Source organism: Microcaecilia unicolor, chromosome 10 (assembly GCF_901765095.1).
Source record: "Microcaecilia unicolor chromosome 10, aMicUni1.1, whole genome shotgun sequence".
NCBI classification, from domain to species: domain Eukaryota; kingdom Metazoa; phylum Chordata; class Amphibia; order Gymnophiona; family Siphonopidae; genus Microcaecilia; species Microcaecilia unicolor.
In genome coordinates this window covers 167,959,456-167,982,594 of record NC_044040.1, presented here as the reverse complement: position 1 = coordinate 167,982,594, position 23,139 = coordinate 167,959,456, and the positions used below count along the sequence as shown (strand labels likewise).

Sequence of the window (23,139 nt, the reverse complement as noted above, 5' to 3'; positions counted from 1 at the left end):
GTTTATTTTTGAAATTTAAAATTAGAGAAACTTTGGTATAGATGTTTTGGGGCTGCACAATGAAAGAGCAATGTTTTACATTAATATTAAAGGAGAAAATGAGGAAAATGTATTTCTCCCATTATAGCCCATGAGAAATTGAGGTTTCAAAATGGAGCTCAGAACTGTAAAAGCCTGAATTCCAAGCTTCTAGAAAAACAGAGTAGTTACTTACCTGTAATAGGTGTTCTCCGAAGACAGCAGGCAATATATTCTCACATATGGGTGACGTCACGTCAGCCCGGAGGACTTTTAGCAAAGTCTTCTTGAAAATTGTCACTCGCCGCACGGGCGGATGCACTGCGCATGCTTGCATTCCTTTTCCCGCCCGCCGCGAGGACACATTCCTCAGTTAGATTCAAAAGAATAGAGGAATACAACTCCAAAGGGGAGGTGGGAGGGTTGTGAGAATATATTGCCTGCTGTCTTCGGAGAACACCTGTTACAGGTAAGTACCTACTCTTTCTCCGAAGACAAGCAGGCTAATATTCTCACATATGGGTATCCCTAGCCCCCAGGCTCACTCAACATAACAAAGAGTGGTCAATTGGGCCTCGCAACGGCGAGGACATAACTGAAATTGACCTGAAACAAAGCATAACTGAGAATGCAGCCTGGAACAGAATAAAAATGGGCCTAGGGGGATGGAGTTGGATTCTAAACCCAAAACAGACTCTGCAGCACCGACTGCCCAAACCGACTGTCGCGTCGGCTATGTTTCTGAAGGCAGTAATGAGATGTAAATGTGTGGATTGAAGACCACGTCGCAGCCTTGCAAATCTCTTCAATGGTGGCTGACTTTAGATGAGCCAGTGACGCAGCCATGGCTCTAACATTATGAGCCGTGACATGACCGTCCAAAGTCAGCCCAGCTTGGGCGTAAGAGAAGGAAATGCAATCTGCTAACCAATTAGAAATGGTGCGCTTTCCAACAGCAACTCCCCTCTTATTGGGATTAAAAGAAATAAACAACTGGGCGGACTGTCTGAAGGGGCGTGTCCGCTCCACGTAACAGGCTAGTGCTCTTTTACAGTCCAAAGTGTGCAACTTGCTTTCGCCCGGACTCATGTGAGGAGGGGGAAAATGTTGGCAAGACAATTGACTGGTTCAGATGGAACTCCGACACCACCTTCGGTAAAAACCTTGGGTGCATGCGGAGAACTACCTTGTCATGATGAAAGACAAGAAAAGGTGCATGAACTACCAGGGCCTAAAGCTCACTGACCCTACGAGCTGAAGTAACCGCCACCAAGAAAATGACCTTCAAGGTCGAGTACTTCAGATGTCAGGAATCCAGTGTCTCGAAAGGAGTTGTCATCAGCTGGGTGAGAATGACGTTGAGATCCCATGGCACTGGAGGAGGTTTGACAGGGGGTTTAGTCAAAAACAAACCTCTCATGAAACGAACCACCGAAGGCTGTCCTGAGATAGGCAGACCGTCTACACATGAATGATAAGCACTGATTGAGCTAAGATGAACTTTGACCGAGTTGGTTTTAAGATCGGACTCAGATAAGTGTAGAAGGTACTCAAGCAAGATCTGTGCAGGACAAGAAAAAGGATCTAGGGCCTTGCTGTCAGACCAGATGGCAAACCTCTTCCATTTAAAAGAATAACACCTATGTGTGGAATCTTTCCTGGAAGCAAACAGGACTTGGGAGACACCCTCAGGGAGACCAAAAGAGGCAACCTCTATGCTCGCAACATCCAGGCCGTGAGAGCCAGAGACCGGAGGTTGGGATGCAGAAGTGCCCCCTCGTTCTGAGTAATGAGGGTCGGAAAACAATCCAATCTCCATGGTTCTTTGAAGATAGTTCCAGAAGAAGGGGGAACCAGATCTGACGGGGCCAAAAGGGCGCTATCAGAATCATGGTTCCCTGGTCTTGCTTGAGTTTCAGCAAAGTCTTCCCCACCAATTTGGTCTCCCTGAGGGTGTCTCCCGAGTCCTGTTTGCTTCCAGGAAAGATTCCACACATAGGTGTTATTCTTTTAAATGGAAGAGGTTTGCCGTCTGGTGTGACAGCAAGGCCCTAGATCCTTTTTCCAGATTGGATCGAATGGTCCACCATTTGAGGGAGTTGCGAAAATTGATGGACAGCTGGATGACATCCTCCAGATTCCCTGTAGCCTGAAACCACTGGGAAGCTAGGGTCCATTGAGCAGATCTCATGTGTAAACGTGCCATAGGCGTCACATGAACTGTGGAGGCCATGTGCCCCAGAAGACTCAACATCTGCCGAGCTGTGATCTGCTGAGACGCTTGCACCCTGGAAGCCAGAGACAGAAGGTTGTCCACTCTGGGTCCTGGAAGATAAGCACAAGCTGTCTTTGTGCACAACAGAGCTCCTATGAATTCCAATTTCTGGGCTGGAACGAGATGGGACTTGGGATAATTGATGACAAACCCCAGCATCTCTAGTACCTGAATAGTCATCCGCATGGACTGCAAAGTTTCTTGCAGGGAAGTGTTCTTCACCAGCCAATCGTCCAGGTAAGGAAACACATGCACTCCCAGTCTGCGTAGTGACGCTGCAACAACTGCCAGGCACTTTGTAAATACCCTGGGAGCAGACGCCAAGCCAAAAGGCAAAACACAGTACTGAAAGTGCTGTGATCCCAGCCGAAATCAAAGATACTTCCTGTGAGCTGGAAGTATCGATATGTGGGTGTAAGCATCCTTCAAGTCCAGAGAGCATAGCCAATCGTTTTCCTGAATCATGGGTAGAAGGGTGCCCAGGGAAAGCATCCTGAACTTTTCTCGGACCAGATATTTGTTCAGGGCCCTTAGGTCTAGGATGGGACGCATCCCCCCTGTTTTCTTTTCCACAAGGAAGTACCTGGAATAGAATCCCAGCCCTTCTTGCCCTGGTGGAACGGGCTCGACCGCATTGGCGCTGAGAAGGGCGGAGAGTTCCTCTGCAAGTACCTGCTTGTGGTAGGAGCTGAAGGACTGAGCTCCTGGTGGGCAATTTGGAGGTTCGGAATTCAGATTGAGAGTGTACCCGGACCGGACTATTTGAAGAACCCACCGATCGGAGGTTAAGAGAGGCCACCTTTGGTGAAAAAAATCTTAACCTCCCCCCGACAGGTAGATCGTCCGGCACAGGCACTTTGATGTCGGCTATACTCTGCTGGAGCCAGTCAAAAACCCGTCCCTGGTTTTTGCTGGGGAGCTGCAGAGGCCTGCTTCGGTGCACGCTGCTGACGAGAGCGAGCGGGCTGGGGCCGAGCCTGAACCGGCTGTCGGGAATAAGAAGTGTACTTACGGCCCCTAGAGGCGTAAGGAGCACTTTTCCTTCCCTTAAAATACTTCCTGGAGGTGGAAGTGGATGCAGAAGGCGCCCGGCGGGAGAGAGAATCCATAGCGTTATCATGCTGGTAGAGATGATCAATCATCTCCTCAACCTTCTCTCCAAAAAGGTGATCCCCCCCCGGCACGGGATATCTGCTATTTTCTGCTGAGTACGTTCCTCCAGGTTAGAGGCACGCAGCCATGAGAGTCTGCGCATCGCTATACCTTGGGCAGAAAAGCGGGATACCACATCACAAGTGTCAAAAACGCCCCTGGACAGGAACTTGCGACACGCCTTCTGCTGCCTGACCACTTAACGAAAGGGTTCGGCTTTCTCCTGTGGGAGTGCATCTACCAAACTCTCAAGTTGCCTCACAGAGTTCCGTAAATGAATACTCGTGTAGAGCTGGTATTATTGGATTTTGGCCGCGAGCAGACCAGCCTGATACGCCTTCCTCCCAAAAGAGTCCAGAGTTCTATACTCCCACCCCAGGGGCGCCGAGGAGAAGTTCCTAGAACTTCTGGCTCTTCTGAGAGCGGAATCCACCACCGCTGAATCATGGGGCAACTGAGCCCGCATGAGACTGGGTTCCCCGTGAATCCGGAACTGAGATTCAACTTTCTTAGGAACGGTTGGGCAAGAAAAAGGCTTCTCCCAGTTCCTCAACATCACTTCCCTGAGTGTCTCATGGAAAGGAACTGTGGCAGAAGATGTAGGTGGAGATGGATAGTCCAAAACCTCAAGCATCTTGGCTCTGGGCTCGTCCACAATTTCCACAGGGAAGGGGATGGCCTCAGACATCTCCCGAACAAAAGAGGAGAAAGACAAACTCTCGGGAGGAGAAAGCTGTCTTTGGGGCGAGGGAGTAGAATCAGATGGGATGCCTTGAGAATCCTCACCAGAGAACTCCCCACGCATTTCATCTTTATCTGATGAGGTATTATCAGATGGGGCTAAAAGCTCAGACAGAGCTGCCCGAATCTGAGCCCGCCTCGACGAAGAGGTCTGACGACCTCGATGGTGATGAAGAGAAGTCGACGGCCCCTGAGACTCTGGTGAAGCTTCCTGCACCGATGTCTCCGGAGAGCCGACCCGAGATGTCAAGGACACTGGCACCGGAGGCGGCACCGGTGAAACAGACCTCACCACGGGCTGAAGGCCTGACGCATGAGCTTCCGGCACCGGCGACACCGATACCCCCGACACTGTCGGCACCGGCATCTCTGAACCCATCGACACCGGCACCGCCGGCACCGTCGGTACCGATAACCTTGGTGCCGATTGCCACTGCTGCATCATTTCCATGAAAAAAGGAAAAAAGGCCTGCATACGCTAATCGAGAGTTGCTGCCGGAAGATGCTGGGGGGGGGGGGGGGGGTCAGTTGGGGCAGTGGAGGCGAAGTCTGCTGAAGTTGCGGAGTGGGGACTTGGCTGCCAAGGGGCCCACGCGCCGGCACCTCAGTAATAGAGGGAGAGCGATCCTCTCGGCACCGACGCTTCTCGGGTATGGAATGTATCGATGACCCGGAGCTCTCGGTGCTGTGACGTGAAGGAGAACGACGACGGTGCCTCTTGGCCTTCGCAAGACGCCCGTCGTCGAGACTCCTCGGCACCGGAGAAGAGGACGTGGAATCCACATGCCTCTTCAGGGCCGGGTCCGATGCAGGGCGGTCCCGGGGGGTCTGCAAAGCAGGAGGCGCCGAGGCGGGTGTAGACCCACTCGATGCATCACTCTTCCCAGCGTGCATCGGTCGTTTGGCAGCCTGTCCCCGGTCTCCCGGTGCCGACGCTTCCTTCGACGTCGACCTCGATGACGCTGACTTCGACGACATCGTCTTCGATGGTACTGACTTCACTGGCACCGATTTCGATGGCGCCGACTTGGACGCCGCCAACGGCACTGACGTCGAGGCACCGGGCCCAAAAATCTTCTCCCTTTGGGCATCTCGAGAGAGCAGTGTCCGCTTTTTTATTGCGAGACACAACTTGCAGCCCTCCGAGCGTTGATCCGGCCCAAGGCACTGTAAACACCACGAGTGTGGGTCATTGCTGGAGATGGCCCAATGACAGCGGGCACAAGGCTTAAAGCCGCTGGGCGTCTTGGATGACATAACGGGAAAAACAGCCTCTGCCAAATCAAAAGACGCGATTGTGTCGTGAAACAAGAGGACACAAAAAAAGGAAAAAAAACGAACGAGTGATTTAAATAAAATCGCAGACTAAAAGGAAAGAAAACTTAATAAACAAAAAGAACTAAGAATAAACTAAAAAAAGGATATTTTTTGTAGAAATTCTTCACCTCCGGGCTCAGCAACACGACGAAGACAAATGTTCACCGTGTCACCTCTTGACGCGGAGAAGAAAAAACTGAGGAATGTGTCCTCGCGGCGGGCGGGAAAAGGGACGCACGCATGCGCAGTGCATCTGCCCGCGCGGCGAGTGACATTTTTCAATTTTCAAGAAGACTTTGCTAGAAAGTCCTCCGGGCCGACGTGACGTCACCCATATGTGAGAATATTAGCCTGCTTGTCTTCGGAGAATGTACGTTTTGTGTGCCAGGTACTGATTGGCTGGCGGAGGTCAGATGATGCCAGCAGGGTCCAAGTTGCTATAGCAACGACTTTGGAAGGAGTTGAGTCAGTTAGGAGCTATCTTAACTATTTTAACCTGAGAGCACTTTATGATACCTGAGAGCACTTTATGATATTTCAACAGCTAATTTTAACAAGTTTAATATTTACCCTTTCTGTGCAATAAAGGCATGTCTATTTAAAATAGTTGGTGTAAGTTTCTTCCCACTCAGTAGCTGCAGGGATACCACACATCCAGAGCATATTAACACAGTTATTTAAACATGAATGATTTAAGTCTGAAGTTTTGCTAGGAATCAAAAGGAAATGCAAATCAATAGTGAGGAGGCATGTAGGGGTTTACCAGATGTAATGATAGGGTTGAGGAATGGTTAAGCAGCAGAAGGAAGAGATCCAGGAGTGGGTGAAACAAGACATGGGATAGCAAGAAAGTCAAAGCAGAGGTACCAAAGCCTCTAGAAAAAAAGAGTAAACTATTTTTTAAATTTGCATTTTCAAACCCCCTCCCCCCACACACAATTACATTCATTACAATTCACTACAGAAAAATCCATATACAATATAAAGAAACAACTTACAAAATATGAACAATAATTCAAGCCTGCATCAAGAGAAAATGACTATCAGGCTCATTTTCGAAAGAGGACACCCATCTTTCGACAGAAATCGGAAGATGGGCGTCCTTCTCACAGTTTCGCCCAAATCGTCATAATTGAAACCTGATTTTTGGCGTCCCCAACTGCTTTCCGTCGCAGGGACGACCAAAGTTCATGGGGGCATGTCAAAGTGTAGCAAAGGCAGGACTTGGGTGTACCTAACACATGGGCGTCCTCGACCCATAATGGAAAAACAAGGGCATCCCTGATGAGCACTTGGACAACTTTACCTGGTCCTGTTTTTCTTATGACCAAGGCACAAAAAGGTGCCTGAACTGACCAGATGACTACCGGAGAGATTCGGGGATCACTTCCCCTTACTCCCCCAGTGGTCACAAACCCCCTCCCAACCTAAAAAAAACATCTTTCAAAATATTTTGTGCTAGCCTCAAATGTCATAGTCAGGTCCATCACAGCAGTATGCAGGTCCCTAGAGCATTTTTAGTGGGTGCAGTGCACTTCAGGCAGGCGGACCCAGGCCCACCCCCCCCCCTACCTGTTACACTTGTGGTGGTAAATGTGAGCCCTCCAAAACCCACCAGAAACCCACTGTACCCACAACTAGGTGCTCCCTTCACCCATAAGGGCTATGGTAGTGGTGTACAGTTGTGGGTAGTGGGTTTTTTTTTGGGGGGGGGGGTAGGGGGCTCAGCACACAAAGTAAGGGAGCTATGTACCTGGGACCAATTTATGAAGTCTACTGCAGTGCCCCCTAGGGTTGGTGTCCTGGCATGTCAGGGGGACCAGTGCACTATGAATGCCGGCTCCTCCTATGACCAAAGGGCTTGCATTTGGTCGTTTTTGAGATGGGCCTCCTTGGTTTCCATTATCACTGAAAATCTGAAATGACCAAGTCTAGGGACGGCCATCTCTAAGGACTACCTAAATTTCAAGATTTGGGCGTCCCCGACCGTATTATCGAAACGAAAGATGGACGTCCATCTTCTTTCAATAATACGGGTTTCCCCGCCCCTCCACCAGGATGTTTTGCGAGGACGTCCTCATCAAAACTTGGGTGTCCCTTTCGATTATGCCCCTCCACGTATGTCAAAAGGCATTTAAGTAGAAAATTCTTACATTAAACTATTAAAGGCAAAATCTACCAAATAGTGTGCAAGCAGAAAATCTAAACTGTGAACCCAATTGAGTCTCTTAACCTGCTAATAAAAAGAAAGATTAATCATATCAGTCATAATTTACTATTTTGGCCTTTCTCGGAGAGAAAGATCTGAGATGGATCCTAACCCACAAACTCATTCCCATCTCACTTAAACATTTACATGGAGATTTTAAGAAGAAAGTACCTCCTAAAACCAAAATCTTTGGTTTTAGCGGAAGAAAGGCTTTCCTTTTTTTTTTGGGGGGGGGGGGGGGTGACCTTGCTATATCAGGAAACATTGCAACTGTCTGGCCATAAAAGGAAATATGTTTCTTTGCAAAATAAAGCTTTAATATGCCCAGCTTTTGGTCCTCAGAATAAGATCTTACAAAAAGTACAGCTCTTTTAGGGGTCCTTTTATCAAGCTGCGGGAAAAAGAGCCCTGCACTAGAGGCGGGGGCTGTTTTTCCCACGAGCCAAGGCCCTTTTTACCGCAGCAGGTAAAAAGTCCCCAGAGAAACATGGCCATGTGGCGGGGAGCCCCTACCACCCATTGAGGTGGCAATAAGGGCTCCCACAGTAACCTGGCAGTAACCAGGCAACACACAGCAATTCCCGATTACCTCTGGGTTAAGCCATTTCCAGAGGTTTTCTGTTTCCCCCGGAAATGGTGCATGCTTAGGGTGGAACTACCACCGGCGGCCATGTTGGGCTGGCAGTAATCCCGATGTAGCATTCAGTAAGCCTGCGTTGGGCTTATGAACGCTTTATAAAAGACCCCCTTAATAATTATCTCCTGGTAAGGATTCTAAAAACCTAGAGAAATCCAGATTATCAGGGGAGGCTAACAAATCAGCCTCCCCTTCTGGATTCAACATTTTTACTTCTTGAAGGAGATACATTATATTCTCAACACTTAAAGCATCATCCTGAAAGTATTGCAGTACATCCTTAAGATATAACTTAAATAGCTCCGAGTGAGAGAGATAATGGGTTAAAAGAAAATTCAATGCATGCAAATTCTTAGCATGGGCCCTATTCTCCATTGCTTCTAGTTCCTGATGCAAAACAGTATCATCCTTGACTGACAAAGCTGTCAAAACATATACATTTGACACCTGAGACTGAATATTCATCACTGATTGCTCCACCATAGTTAATCTAGTCTCCTGTTTTGCAGTTTTCACAGAGGATGGCTCAGTGAAACTGCAAAATGAGCCAATTTCCCATTCAGAGACTGTTCCATTCTATTTACTACGATGAATACATCCTCTAATAGAAGGCTCAGAGTCCACTTATGCAATGGAGAATTGGCCAATTGGACCTTTAACTGGGACAGGCAACTGTAATTTATTCTCAACCCTTAGAAAATTAGAAGTAGTAGAAATAACAGGAGAGGCTCCACCCAAGGAAGAAAAGCAATTGAGAGGTACAGACCCACTCTTGCCCACAGGTTCTAGCCTTTAACATAGCAGGTTTAGGGGGTGAAATTCTAGTACACAATGTGAGAGAGGCCCCTGGAGTAGAAACAAAGCTAGCAGTTGATTCTTGACTCACAATTTGTTGAACTGTTACATGCTGGTCCATCACTCCACAAACAGTAGCTTGCCTTGATTTAGGACCCTTCTTTCCCCCAGCCTTCTGCTTAGTCATAGTCAAAACAGAAACCAACCAAGGAAACAAAGAGATTCCGACACCTGGATTCTCAGATGGCTCCGAAGGGGCTCCAAAGGGGTGGGATCTGCCCCCTTTGGTTGCGCCCCTTCAGGCACACACCCACGGCCGTGTTCCATGGTAGGGCTCTGTATTTCTACAGGCAAAGGTCCTTGAGATGTCACCACCCAGATGCTATCCACTATACTGCCTGCACACTGACAAGCCTCCACACTCAGGAAGGTACTTCCCAGTGATTCTGCGGTAGGGTTCTGTATTTCTACAGGCAAGGGTCTTTAAGATGTAGACAGAGGTAACTGTAAAGGAAGGAACTGGCAGATGTATAGTCTCATGGAATGTTGGGATCCAAGTCAGAAGTTCAAGATTCCCTCTATCACTGATTTCCTGTGTGAGCCCTGGCCAAGCTTCTTTATCTCCCTATTCCTGAGTCTACTCAGCTACAGTGGGGAAATAATACTGATTTCTCTGCTCCTCTTTGGATACTTTCAAGTAGTACAGAAGTCTATCGAGGAGGAGTAGACTGTGGAAACACAAAAGGATGTAGAGTTATGTGCAGATACTTATTGTGGAGCCTCCTTGCATTAGTCAGTAGTGGCTAAAATGTGGGCCCATAGATAGAAAACACAATTGCTGAATGTTAGGGCTAGCACTGGTAAAGCAATGTTCCCCAAAAGTGGCTGCATGTATGCCGCTATTTAAACAAAAAAAGAAGAAGAAGAAGAAAAAGCTCTACAGTGATTCCTTGCTTGCTACATTGTTTATTTTTGTGTAGAATTCAATATTCTTTAATGTGGTGTAATTTCTTTGCATATTCCCCTGGATTCTATATATTGCACCTAGCATTCTGCGCTAAAATCCAAGCGTAATATTGCCATTAGTGCATGGCTATTTTTAAAAATTAATGTGTGAGCACCTACCACCACCCATTTTATAGGTGGTAAGGACTCACATGTTATCCGTTCACTAACCAGTTAGTATATGGTAATGTAGATATGCTAATTAGTTAGCACAGGAATGTTCACTCTCCACCCATAACAAACCCCCTCAAAAAATGTGATAAATTATTTAGTGCATGGTTAGTTTGCGCACATTTCCTACTATTACTATTACTTAGCATTTCTATATCACTACTAGACGTACGCAGCGCTATAGATTTACTGCAGGACACCTGTGTGGGTCACATGGAGGCATATGGTAGTCCATATTTTGCTGCATACACAGCTTAGTAAAAGGGTGCCTTACTGTGGACTAGATTACTGAAGTGCATTACTGCATTGGCCTTTCTCTAAATCTATTAAAGAGCACTATTAGTAAGTAGGTTGAATACATAAGATGATCTGTGGTAAATAATGTCCTGAGGGGCCCTCTTACTGGGTAGCAAGCGTCAAATTGATAGCATGGGCACCCAGCGGTAGTTCAGAAGTTATTGCATTCAGTTTCCTGCAGAAGAATATAATTTTCTATTTTCTACCGCAGGGGGCATTCCCGGTGGTATTCGGCAGCATGGCCACATTGCCACGCACTGCCAGATTACCACAGAAATAGCATGTGAGCCCTTACCGCCCTATAAATAGGTGGCGATAAGGGCTCAGGCAGTAAATAGCTATGCGTTAATTTTAATATTAGCATAAAGCCATTTACTGCTCCATTTAAAAAAGGCCTTTTCCCCCACTGTGGTAAAAAATGTCCCAGTGTGCGCCAATTTCATGTGCCAAAACTAGTGCAGGCCACTCTTTAGCAAGGCTTAGTAACAAGGTCCCCAAGTCAGTGCCAACCTTCAGGGAGGAAAGGGGAGCTAAATACTAATGCTTCTTTCAGAAGCACACAGATATAGACCCTAAAGCTAGACTGCATCACTATGGTGCTGGGATATGTTTTCCCCAGGAACTGTGTATATCACTTCTGTAGCTTCCCAGGGAATGGAAGACATGAACCAGGATTTGAACCCAGGTCCTTCTATAGGATTGTATGCTAGGGATGTGCATTTGTTAGCATGCATTCAGCTTGGTTGGGTACCTTATAGAATTTTAGTGTGCACAAAATCAATTGTATATGCATAAATGCAAATGAATGTGCATAAAAGTGATTTGTGCACATTAAAAAGGTGTAAAGCACACGGATGTTATTTAAACAATTAAAGAAAACACCCAACAATTTGGAAAAATCCAAAAACATCCCTAAAATACGCTTATCCGGATTGTATGTAGCATTGCTACTGAACCACTGGAGTAATTTATAAAAACATTTTTTAAGCTCAACCTTATGGCATTACAATGATATATGAAAAAAAAATTCAGTGCGATTTTTCAAGAAAGAATTACATCTTTAATTCATTCAGAAAAGCCACCAGGAAAACATTTATACCTGAAATGTTTGTTTCTCTGGTACTCTATCTTGCTTGTTGAAACTGTGCCCCAAGCTGTCCATAGTGAAGAGAGTGAATGAAAAACATCTCACACAATCCTAACTCTTAGATGCTTGCAGACATTTGCTTGATACCACAGAGTATCAGCGTGTGCAGTTTTTGCTGGAATCCATTCTTTCCTCTAGCTGGATCCAGACTGTCTGGTTGGGATCAGCTGATCAGAGCCCGAGCAACTGATTGGCGAGGCAGCCAGCTGCAGCTGCACTGTAGGCTGCTTTCGGGGACAGGGAGCCACTGTCTTGCACACCCCGCAGAAAGAGAAGTTATTTTGTAGATCTTCAGGATGCAGATATGGGCTGTGCTGCCAGTATTGTTCTGCTTCAAGCCTTTCGCTCTGTGGTACAGAGGAACTGCCCACATATTTGTACACAGCGGCAAGAGGAATTGTCACATGAAATTGTGCTACAGGATAACGTGGATGAAATAAGCAGACCAAGAACCCTCATCATAATGGTACAGTAAAGGACAAACAATCACTGTGTGAACAGATAGGATTCTATTTTATCTGTAGTACAATAGACAGGTTTTGGATACATTAATAATTATTCTGAATTGGGACAATTGAATAAGTTAATGCTTTTTTCATTAAAAAAAAAAACATACTATAACTTTCATTTATTATTGAATGTTGCTATATTGTGTTAAAAATCTTTCTGCTTGAAATTAGGAATCCTGTGACTGACATACAGCATTTAACACTATAGTGTCATAGGGTGTCTGTGATGTTTTGAGGAGGAGGAGGAGGGAGTGTGGTGGCAGAAGGGAAGAGTTTGATAATTAAATCAGACGTCTTTGCATTAATTTGTCCCTGTTTCTGACACTTTAGATCACGTTTTCATAGCGAGTTACGTAAATAGCTTTCCCACAATACAGTGCACTAAATTGTGACCAGAACTCCCTGTTGCTCCGATCCACGATAGTCACCAACAACTGAGGTACCTATGAAGCCCCCCCCCCCCCCCAAACAAAATCATAGTTAACCAATGAGCTCAGCAGTTCCTTATGTTAGAAGGTGCAGACTAAGAAATTGATTCTTCTCTTAACTGTTGCATTTATCTAGGAATTGATTCGTGTTTTAGCATCGACTGTTGTACTTAGGTGCTTCCTAATTGCTGTCGTACTCTGTACATGCCAGCAAGGCTAAATTACATCTTGTTCCTCTCCATTACGGCATAGGGTCAGTGCAAATTGCACTATTTTCTTGTATTTAATGATTGGCAAAGTGAATGGATTCATAAAAAATGTAAAGAAAAAAAAAACCACAGTAAATGTTGTAAATGCATAAAATGTTACTTTTGCACATTTCCAAAGTGACAGGAAATGTATATAAATCAGATTAGACAAAATAGTAAAACAGAATTCCTCCTGCAGTATTGCCAGAGCTTGAGAATCCATTTCATGAATATTTCTGAAACTTTGGATTGCTTGATAAAATCATGGGTCATACATGTTTTTTTATACTCGCCATCTTGGCTTAAAGTAAAGCGACTAGATTTCATGAGAGTGGCTGATCCAGTGCTAATTTTCCCCTAATAAATGGAGATAAATTTGATTCTGCTATCCCTAAGAAAAAGTGGGGTCAAATGTGGACCTGCTTAGCATTTCCCTTCTACCTCAAAATTATCTGATCACCTTAGTTTAAACGTGCAATCAGTTGATCATATTAGGTCTTATCAAAATATGACTTTCCTTTTGTTTCTGTTCCATATAGATTCATGTTCAGAAGTTTATTGGCATGACAATTTTACATGGGTTCCCAAAGTAATACATTTGCTGGGGGGGGGGGGGGGGAGGCGAGAGAGAATTCACAATGGAATAGTAACGATAGTATAATAAAGTTATGTACAGAGAGTTCAGCCACAAGAATAGTTCCCAGATTCTGGTCCTGGAATGCATTGTCCCTGGTCCGGTCACGTTTCTTGCCTGGTGGCAGAATATAACATATTTTGCTGCTGTAGCTGCTGTTTCTCCTCTTTCCCCCAGGATTTTATAGAGGTTTTTCTACTCATTTTCTTTTTTGGGAAAATGTTCTCTGTTCATTTTGAGAAATGTATATATCTGATATCCTTTTTACACTTTGCAAATGGAAATGCATTTCTTCAGCATTGCACTGCATTCAAACTCTGACTGCTTGGAGTTTCAAGTTCAATCTTCTGTCTGCCTCTATCTATCTCTAGTCTGTGGTCACTTATTTTGTATTTGCTGAGGGTCTATCAGTGTTTTGCATGTGCAGGTATTCTACTAATGTATAGTTTCTGTCCGTGAATCTGTAGTACTCCAGCTTATAATACACTGTGTGAAGATTTAAAGTTTTGAAAATATATTTTTAAAAAATTGTTAAAAATATATAATAGTACTGAGGGCTGATGCATTAAGCTTGCATTAGAGCCGTGTGCTGACCCCTAGGGTTTCTTTTACAAAGCCGCGCTAGTGACTCCTGAACAGCAAATGAGAGGATACCCATTCAGTTCCTATGGGCTTCCTCTCATTTGCTGTGTGGGAATCGCTAGTGCGGCTTTGTAAAAGAAGCCCTTAGTGAAATGACTTCCTAATACAAAATTTTAACTCTTCAATATAGTAAGCAAACAGCATGCAAATTAGTGTGCGCTGTTGAAAAATTGGTTCATTCAATGACTAGGAGGGAGATATTAAACAAATGTTCACTGACTCCCTCTGGGTCTCCTTTACCCCCCCCCCAACACCCCCCAAAAAAAATCTCTGGCAGTTTATGAACCCCTATGATCCCCCATTTCTTAACCCTAGGACTGACCCTTCAATCCCTCCAAAAAAAAAAAAATCCTGATGGTCTAGTGGGCCCTGATACCCCTGTAACCCAACTCTGTGTCCCAGAGACCCAGAGACAGGAGCAATACCCACTTGCTCCTGCCTCTGCATTACCATCTTCCAAAATGGTGGCATTGACCCCCACATGGTGCCTTCTGGGATGTACTTCATTGAGTCAGTCTTCCAAGAAGGACATTTTTGCCTTAGTTGGCAGACTGACTTTGTGTGGTGTATCCCAGGATGCACCACGCAGGTTCATGCACCATTATTTTGAAAGATGGTGGTGCAGAGGCAGGAGGAAATAGGCATTTCTCCTGCTTCCCAACTAAAAAGTATGAAATAGGTCCAGGGGACCAGGGGAGGGGGGTTCAAGGTTCACTAGACTACTAGGATATATTTTTTGGGGGGTAAGAAAATGTTCATCTATAGAGTTGGGGGATCCATTAGATCACCAGGGATCTTTGGAGGGTTCTGGAGAGGGGATCAGAAGGTGGATGATCAGAGTGATCATCTTTGAGGTTGGGAGCAGGACGCCGAAGGGCCTGCTGATCAGAGGTGAAGTGTCACATAAAACCTCAGATCACCAAAGCCAAACTGCATGTTCTTTACACCTGCTATGAGTTAGTATGGAAATCCAGCATTACACTCAGGCTTTCATTCTTCTGCATACTTCTCTGTATTTGTTTTGTTACATTTGTACCCCGTGCTTTCCCACTCATGGCAGGCTCAATGCGGCTTACATGGGGCAATGGAGGGTTAAGTGACTTGCCCAGAGTTACAAGGAGCTGCCTGTGCCTGAAGTGGGAATCAAACACAGTTCCTCAGTTCCCCAGGACCAAAGTCCACCACCCTAACCACTAGGCCACTCCTCCATTCCACTGAATAGCGAATTAGCCTTATTAACATGATTATAAATAATCTGTGCACTGTAGGCTTTATGCAGGATTAGCTTTTGTGCAGAAACCTTTACTATATTGTGCACCCACACAATTGTGTGCCGAAGCCACACTAGCCATATGCATTGTACTTTCCTGCATCAACCCCAAGTTTGACAGCCTTAAGATTAGAATCTGAAGTTATTTTATCACTGTTGTTTCTTATAAAAAAATATCTGTTCTTTATTATAGCCATAGAGAGTTTTAACAGTAATGATTGGGTCAAATATTCAAGCAAGTTGTTGTGCCCACAGCAGGGTGGCACACTCATAGCTCATTTTATGTGATTGTTAATGTGTGTTTTGATATTGTGAATATTTGATTCTAAAGCAGGGTATAAATCTATGAAATAAATAAAATTAATAACATCAATAATTGGTTGTTAGCACCCAATTAGTGATAGTTAAGGGTTTGTTATTAAATTAATTTGTGCATGCCTTTTGGGCATGCAAATCTGGGCACCATATATAGAATCCTGGGGCATGTGACTGTAACTACACGACAAGCATGTCAATTTTATAGAATAGCACCTAGCACATATGCACAAAAATGCCAATTTATGATTCTGTAAATTAGTGCACACAACAAGTGCCTCAATTTAGGCGTCCTTCATAGAATTGCCTGTCATGTGCTTCTAATTTACATGTGAGCACATACCAGCCACAGAGCACCTAAAATGCCAGAAATACTCATGTAACTTATAGTATTCTATAAGTTATACCTGTAAGGGGGAACGTTATCAAATTGTTAATATGGGTTATTTTAGGTGCTTTCCGTGAGGTTATTTTATAAAGACATGTGAAAGACAACTTTCTGAATGGCATCTTAATACAGGCACCAATTGTGTGCACTAATTTATACAATAGGTGCACTTATATGCTTGAATGAAACAAAGAAACATAGAGTCCCATCCAGTCTGCCCTTCCTTAGTAACCATTGGCTCCTTCTTTTCCTAAGGAATCCCACATGCCTGTCCTACGCTTTCTTAAATTCTGACACAGTCCTCGTCTTCACAACCTCCACTAGGAGGCCATTCCATGCATCCACCACCTTTTCCATGAAATGGTATTTTCTTAGATTCCTCCTAAGCCTATTTCCTCTTAACTTCATCCCATGCCCTCTCATTCCAGAGTTCTCCTTCATTTGGAAAAAAACTCACCTCCTGTACATTAACACCACTGAGCTATTTAATGATGAGTGAAGCGGAACGGGTAGATGTGTATCGCTTGTTTACGCTTTCCAAATATACTAGCACTAGGGGGCACGCAACAAAGCTACAAAGTAGTAAATTTAAAACAAATTAGAGAAAATATTTCTTCTCTCAGCATGTAATTAAACTCTGGAATTCATTGCCAGCGACTGTGGTAAGAGCAGTTAGCTTAGCGGGGTTTAAAAAAGGTTTGGATAACTTCTAAAAAGAAAAGTCCATAAGCCATTTTTAAGGATGAGAAAATCCACTGCTTATTTCTAGGATAAGCAGCATAAAATGTATAGTACTATTTTGGGATCTTGCCAGGTACTTGTAACCTGGATTGGCCGCTTTTAGAAACAGGATGCAGGTCTCGATGGACCTTCGGTCTGTCCCAGTATGGCAAAGCTTATGTTCTTATGTTTACAAATTGTCATTTACACATGTTTGTTCTAGGTGCTAGTCTATAAAATTGGCATGCTAGTCACACAGGGCTAGATTCAGCAAATGGTGCTTGAAAAGTGGCACCCCCAAAAATTGGTGCTCAATGCTATTCTGTAACGGGCACCCATTATAGAACAGTATTGATTGCCAACACCTGATGAATCCAGGTGTAATTATTGGCACTGAATTTAGGCAAGCATCCTTGGTATTCTATAACACTGTGTACAAATTTTAGGAACATCTCTGACCCACCCATGCTCCTCCCATGGCCATGCCCTCTTTTGGGTTGTGCCGTATAGTATTTAGGTGTGCATTGTTATAGAATAGTGCATAACAGATGTGCACACAATTCTATATTGGTGACAATTAGCACCAATTAGCACCCAATTATCAGCACTAATTGAATTGTGAGCAAATTTAGTTGGGTGCACATCTTGAATCGGTGCCCAATTTTGGATGCCATATATAGAATCTGGGGGACAATGGGCTGTACTAGTAGGTGAAGCATGGGCATGCAATGGGTGTTCCACCTAGCAATGCATGAACCTTATAGAACAGTATCAGTTAAGAGCTATTAGATGACTATTCTTTCCTGAAAATGATCGGCTTTTAGTTCAAGCAATAATTTTGCCATATTTGGATTATTGCAGTGTTTTATATTCAGGTATACAAAATAAATTACAGAATATATTGCAGTTAATGCAAAGTACTGCTGCAAAATTGACTTATAGTGTAAAAAAACATGATTGAGTTACACCATTGTTGATTGATTTATACTGGCTGTCTGTTGTCACACGCATAGAGTTCAAAGTTGCATGCATGGTCTTTAAGATTACTCATGGTTTATGCCCTAGTTCTCACATACAATTATTATCCATACCTTCTTTCAGAACTTTTTCTTGATTCTGTTCCACATTAAGTTTGGCCTTTCCTACAGTTCAGAATGTATTACTTAAAGAATTTCAAAATAGTTCATTTAGCTACCGATCTAGTAGTTTATGGAACTCTATCCCAGTACAGACAATGACTAGCTATTTGTTGTTCCTAAAATCATTGAAGACTTTTCTGTTTAATAAACATTTGAATGACTTCTGTTATGTTCAGACTTGCCTTATTAATTTGCTGTGACCCGCTTTGATTCTTGTGCAGATATAGGTGGGATACAAATGCGTGTATGGTATGGTAGGTATCAGATGTGCACTTAGGCACACCAACTTGTACCTGCCATTGACTACTACTACTTATCATTTCTTTTTTTTATAATCTTTATTAAATTTTACATTTATATCAATATAACATAAATGTAGGAAATACAGAAAAACTTATTACAAAGCAAGAAAATTACCTGCAAGTTTGAGTCAAAAATATTTCTAATTTTTACTTTGTCCACAACATAATGAATCAAGAGCTAGGAAATTCTAACATTAAAGTATTTAAATAAGGGGAAACAGAAAGAAAAAAAAATAAATCTCTCTTTCCCCCTTCCTCTCCCCTTCTTCCCTCTCTTCCCCCTCTTTCCCCTTCCTATTTTAACTGAGCGGACGGGAGTTACAAACAACCACAGCCGATTCTAACAGCATTACCTTAATTACGGGTACTATTCCTGGGGTATAACATTCTTTTCCTTTGCTTCAATGAAATCTAGTAATTTCTTAGGGTTAAAAAAAAGGTAGTTCACCAAATTCAAGGTAATACAACATTTACATGGAAATTTCAAAATAAAAGTTCCACCTAATTTTAAAACCCGTGGTTTATACATCAAAAAGTCCTTTCTTTTCTTCTGAGTGACTCGTGCCAAATCAGGGAAAATTTCTATTCTTTGACCCATGAATAAATCCTTCATATGCCTGAAATATAACCGCAAGATGTTATTGCGGTCAAGTTCAAGTGCGAATGTCACCGGCAATGTAGTGCGTTCGGTAATTAAATCAAGAGAAGACTCCAGGAATTCTGTGAGGTTCAATTCCATGGTAGGAGACGCCTGAGGTTTGTCTTTAGGTAATGAAAATGTCCCAGTAATATACTGGGTTCTCGTTATAGGGGGATAACCCTCTTCTGAGAGTCCCAGTATATCTTTGAAATATTTTTTCAACATATCCAATGCATTAATTAAAGGAGATTTGGGGAAATTTAAAAATCTCAAGTTACTCCTCCGTCCATTATTCTCAAGGTATTCCAATTTTCGATCCTGGATTTCTCGTTCCTTAATTAAAGCCTCTGTTAAATTTTGTAATTTCTCAATCTGTCCTTCAATTTTTTGAGTCTTAACATTCTGCTCTTGAACTTGTTCAGCCATTAATTGATTAGATTTCTTTATATCGGTGATTTCATTTTTTAAAGAAGAATTCAGCAGAAGTAGATTGTTATTCACTCCCTGGATAGCATCCCACAATATATTCATTGTAACCACTGCAGGTCTTTTCAAAACTACGGTACTCACGGCCTCGATCTCCCGGGCAGTTGTAGCAGATCCTCGAAAAGAGTCCTGCATTGCTGTTCCTCTGTCTGGGGTAGATGTGTTCGTGGGTCCTCCCTCAACAACCTCTGTAGAACCAGGATTCTCCAATGGTTCCAGTCGTTGTGACCCCAGGAGCAACAAATCGCTTCCAGTTCGTGGAGGTGCAGTGTGGGAGGGAGGGCTGAGCGTTACTCCCTCAATGCTGCACTCGGCTCTCAACCGGGCCGAGTTCATCGAAGTGGGTGTCCGAGTTCCAGGGACCCCAACCCCAAAAGTGTCCAGAGTCGTCTGGCGAATGGTGGAAATAGTCTGCGGGACCACGGAGGTAGGAACCGCCACCTTTCCTTTTCTCTTCCCCATCGATAGGTTAGATAAAATTCCGCTACAGCAGCGCATCTGTGGAAAACCTCAGGAGCAGGCTGACCCGACATCCGTTCACGACGCCATCTTGATTCTACTACTTATCATTTCTAAAGCGCTACTAGACATACACAGCACTGTACACTTGAACATGAAGAGACAGTCCCTGATCGACAGAGCTTACAATCTAATTAATTGACCTGGCATAAGCTGTCACACTAAATTTTCAGTGTGCCAAAGTTGCTTTGTGGTACTATTCTATAACAGGTTATACATACCTTAACATCATTATAGAATTGGCACTAAGCATGCTTCGTTATCATATTTAAGCTATATTTAAGCGCTACTTTACGTAATTTTCCCATAGGCATAAAAAAATAGCTTCACAAACCTGCACCTGTGTACATTTATACCTGTTTGGGAGACAGTATAAATATTATCATGGGCTGCCTGGATTGGCACTCAGCTCTGGGCCTGGTCAGGAAGTAATTGGAGCTGCAGATTTTTCCTCCACATCCCCATGTTCTCTCTTAGCAAGAGAATCCCCAATTATCATTAATTCAGATTACAAATGGATTGGCAGTAGGGTTTATTTGCTAGGCAGAACTGAAACAAAATATATAAAATCAAAAGAATGACCAAATGTCAAAGACTTGGCAATAACTTGCAGCCTGTGCCCCTCCTCATCCACCTTTTTTCTATACTTCACAAGGGAGGAAGTTTATGGTCATTAAGCAAACAAAACATCATCCCCTTGAAAAATAAGTAAAGAAATGGCTTGGTCTCTCTCAAGAACTAATTAGGTTCCAAACCAAGCTGTAACAGAAATTTAAAAAAAATTTAAAAATGTTTTTTCCATTCTCTTAATGAAACAAAGCATATACACAGCAGTAAAAATAGAGCTTTCTTCCTATAGTGTTCAATCAGCTTTGGTTCCAGCATCCCATCTCCACTACAGAACTGAGGCTCTGCGGTTTGTGCCCACTATTGCAGGTAATATCAGGTTGTTCTCCTCCAGTTCTGGAGTCCTTAGGGCAGAGGAGGCTTGCTTTCCCCTTCCTCTCATACTTGCCACTGCCCAGTGTTCAGTGCAGGTGGGTTTCACATTAACAAAATAAAAACATCCCCAGATCTTCAACTGTGCACTGGATAAAACCTTGCTTCTCTCACTTGGAAATAAATGAGGAAGGTATAAAGGTCACCATCCATGGCAAATAATTTGGGTTGCCAGCCTCCTGTAGGGCTTTCCTTAACAAATTTGCTAAAAAAAAAAAAGCAAAGGAGAAAATACCTCATGGCTTTAGGAGCCTTCTTCCATGAATTGCATGCCTGTAACCTCAGCATCTTCTCTCCAGGGTCTACTTCAATTTCCCTATGGCTGCTCAGCAATAAAACTAGAGGGCTCCTGACTGCATGATGTACTGCCTATGAACCTAGAGGAACTTGCTGGCCATGGCCCCTTCCCTGACTCCCTGAATCATAGGGCTTTTCCCATTTATACTTGAGCTGCACTACCCTCAGGGACCATCCCCTTTTTCTACACCCAGTCTCAAAATGACTCCAACTCTTAGGAACTTGCTCCCAATTCCTTTTCACTGGCCAATAGAATTCTCTAATCCCAGGAATTAACTCTCCCTTCTTCCCTGAGCTAGATATAGATTTCTACTATTGAGGATGGCTCCACCTCCTGCTGGAGCACAGGGAACAGTGCCCTGCCTCGGGGTCCTTTGCTCTTTTGTTTCTTTCTCCTCAGCGCCCCAGATGATGTGCTTGTCACAATGTACTGTACATGGGTAAATATACTCATAGATACATCTTTTATAAACTAGGAGGTCCTTTTACAAAGGCGCACTAGCATTTTTAGCACATGCTAAAAATAATCGAGTGCTAAACACTAGAGACACCCATATATTCCTATGGGCGTCTCTAGCATTTAGCACATGGTAATCATTAGCACACCCAAAAAATGCTAGCGCGTCTTTGCAAAAGACCCCCTAGGTGTATTCTTCATGAGTCTACCCAAGCTGCTCCCCTAAACACATCTACACCCTGGTTGGGTACAAGTAGTCCTGTTTTTGTCACCACATGTACTTGTGCATGTGTAACCCAAAGGCTACTTTTATAAGAGGCCTTTTATTTTACAAAACAGGGTTTATACCCCCAAAAAACCTTTATAAAGTTATCCTCTTAATGCATGCATCTTGCACAAATTTTCAAAGAAAAGCTGCCAAATTTCTTTCTCTTTGAAAAGTATGTCTTTTAAAAACATCTTTGTACTTTCTACCTTTTATTAGTGTGGCCAGTGGGGTCAATGAAAGAAAAGACAAATCAGTAGAAACACATTTGAAAATTAAAAATAAAAAATCAAATGTATGCTTGCCTTCTTCACCCTAAATCTGCCCAAAGGAGCACCCTTTTAAAATGCAGCTAAAAGTATGCACACTGTGGAACCTATGCGTGCTTTTAGCCACATATTAGAAGAGCACCTTCAGTCAGACCAGTTTACCTGGATAAATGCCTCTGAAAATTGCCCTCATAAGCTTGCCTGCAAAATTCATGAGCCATATAAGGAGGGAAGTTATTAGGGTGCAGTAAAAGACAAGCTTTTACCATACCTTGATATCACAAGGGAGTCACCAAACTGCAGTATAACAGTACTGCAGGTTGCTGACTTCATGGTAAATGAATAAAACTGCTTGCGAGCCACCCTGCAATTAGCATTATTCTAGTAGCCAAGAGCATTGGGTCATCAAACGGTCCAATGCTCCCAGCCATGTCTTCTAAGGCCTCCCCAATCCATAACCCCTTCCTAACAAGAGCTCCATGTTCAAGATCCTCCTGAAGTAAAGCTCCTCGAACAAGACCTTTCCAAAGTAGAACCCCCCCAAAACCCCACCCCTCCACACAAGCCCCCCACCCCCTCCTGATCAAGCCCTCCATATAGGAAACATGACCCCTAGTTGTAGTAGCACAAGACTATTGCTAGGGGCTCCATTTTTTTGTTGGTGGTGGTAGGGGGAGGGGGAACACTGGAGGACTGAGGAAGCAACCTCCTCTAAACTCTGCTGTAGAGTGTTGTCCAAAATGAGCACTTTTACAAAACCTTTACATACCTAGGAGCAGTTGTAAATCCCAACATTGATCATGGAGACCGTAGACATGCATTCCCCTTTTTTGGTCTTGTTCCAACCA

The 23,139-nt window shown here is 43.8% G+C and overlaps 1 protein-coding gene across 1 annotated transcript in view; it reads left to right on the top strand.

The window, feature by feature from the left end:
- The first annotated feature begins 12,068 nt into the window (after positions 1 to 12,068).
- DOCK10 (dedicator of cytokinesis 10) overlaps positions 12,069 to 23,139 on the top strand; it is a 370,777-nt gene continuing 359,706 nt past the window's right edge. Inside the window, exon 1 of the mRNA XM_030216095.1 lies at positions 12,069 to 12,230. Coding sequence (XP_030071955.1) covers positions 12,069 to 12,230 — 162 coding nt within the window. The remainder of the gene's footprint in view (positions 12,231 to 23,139) is intronic.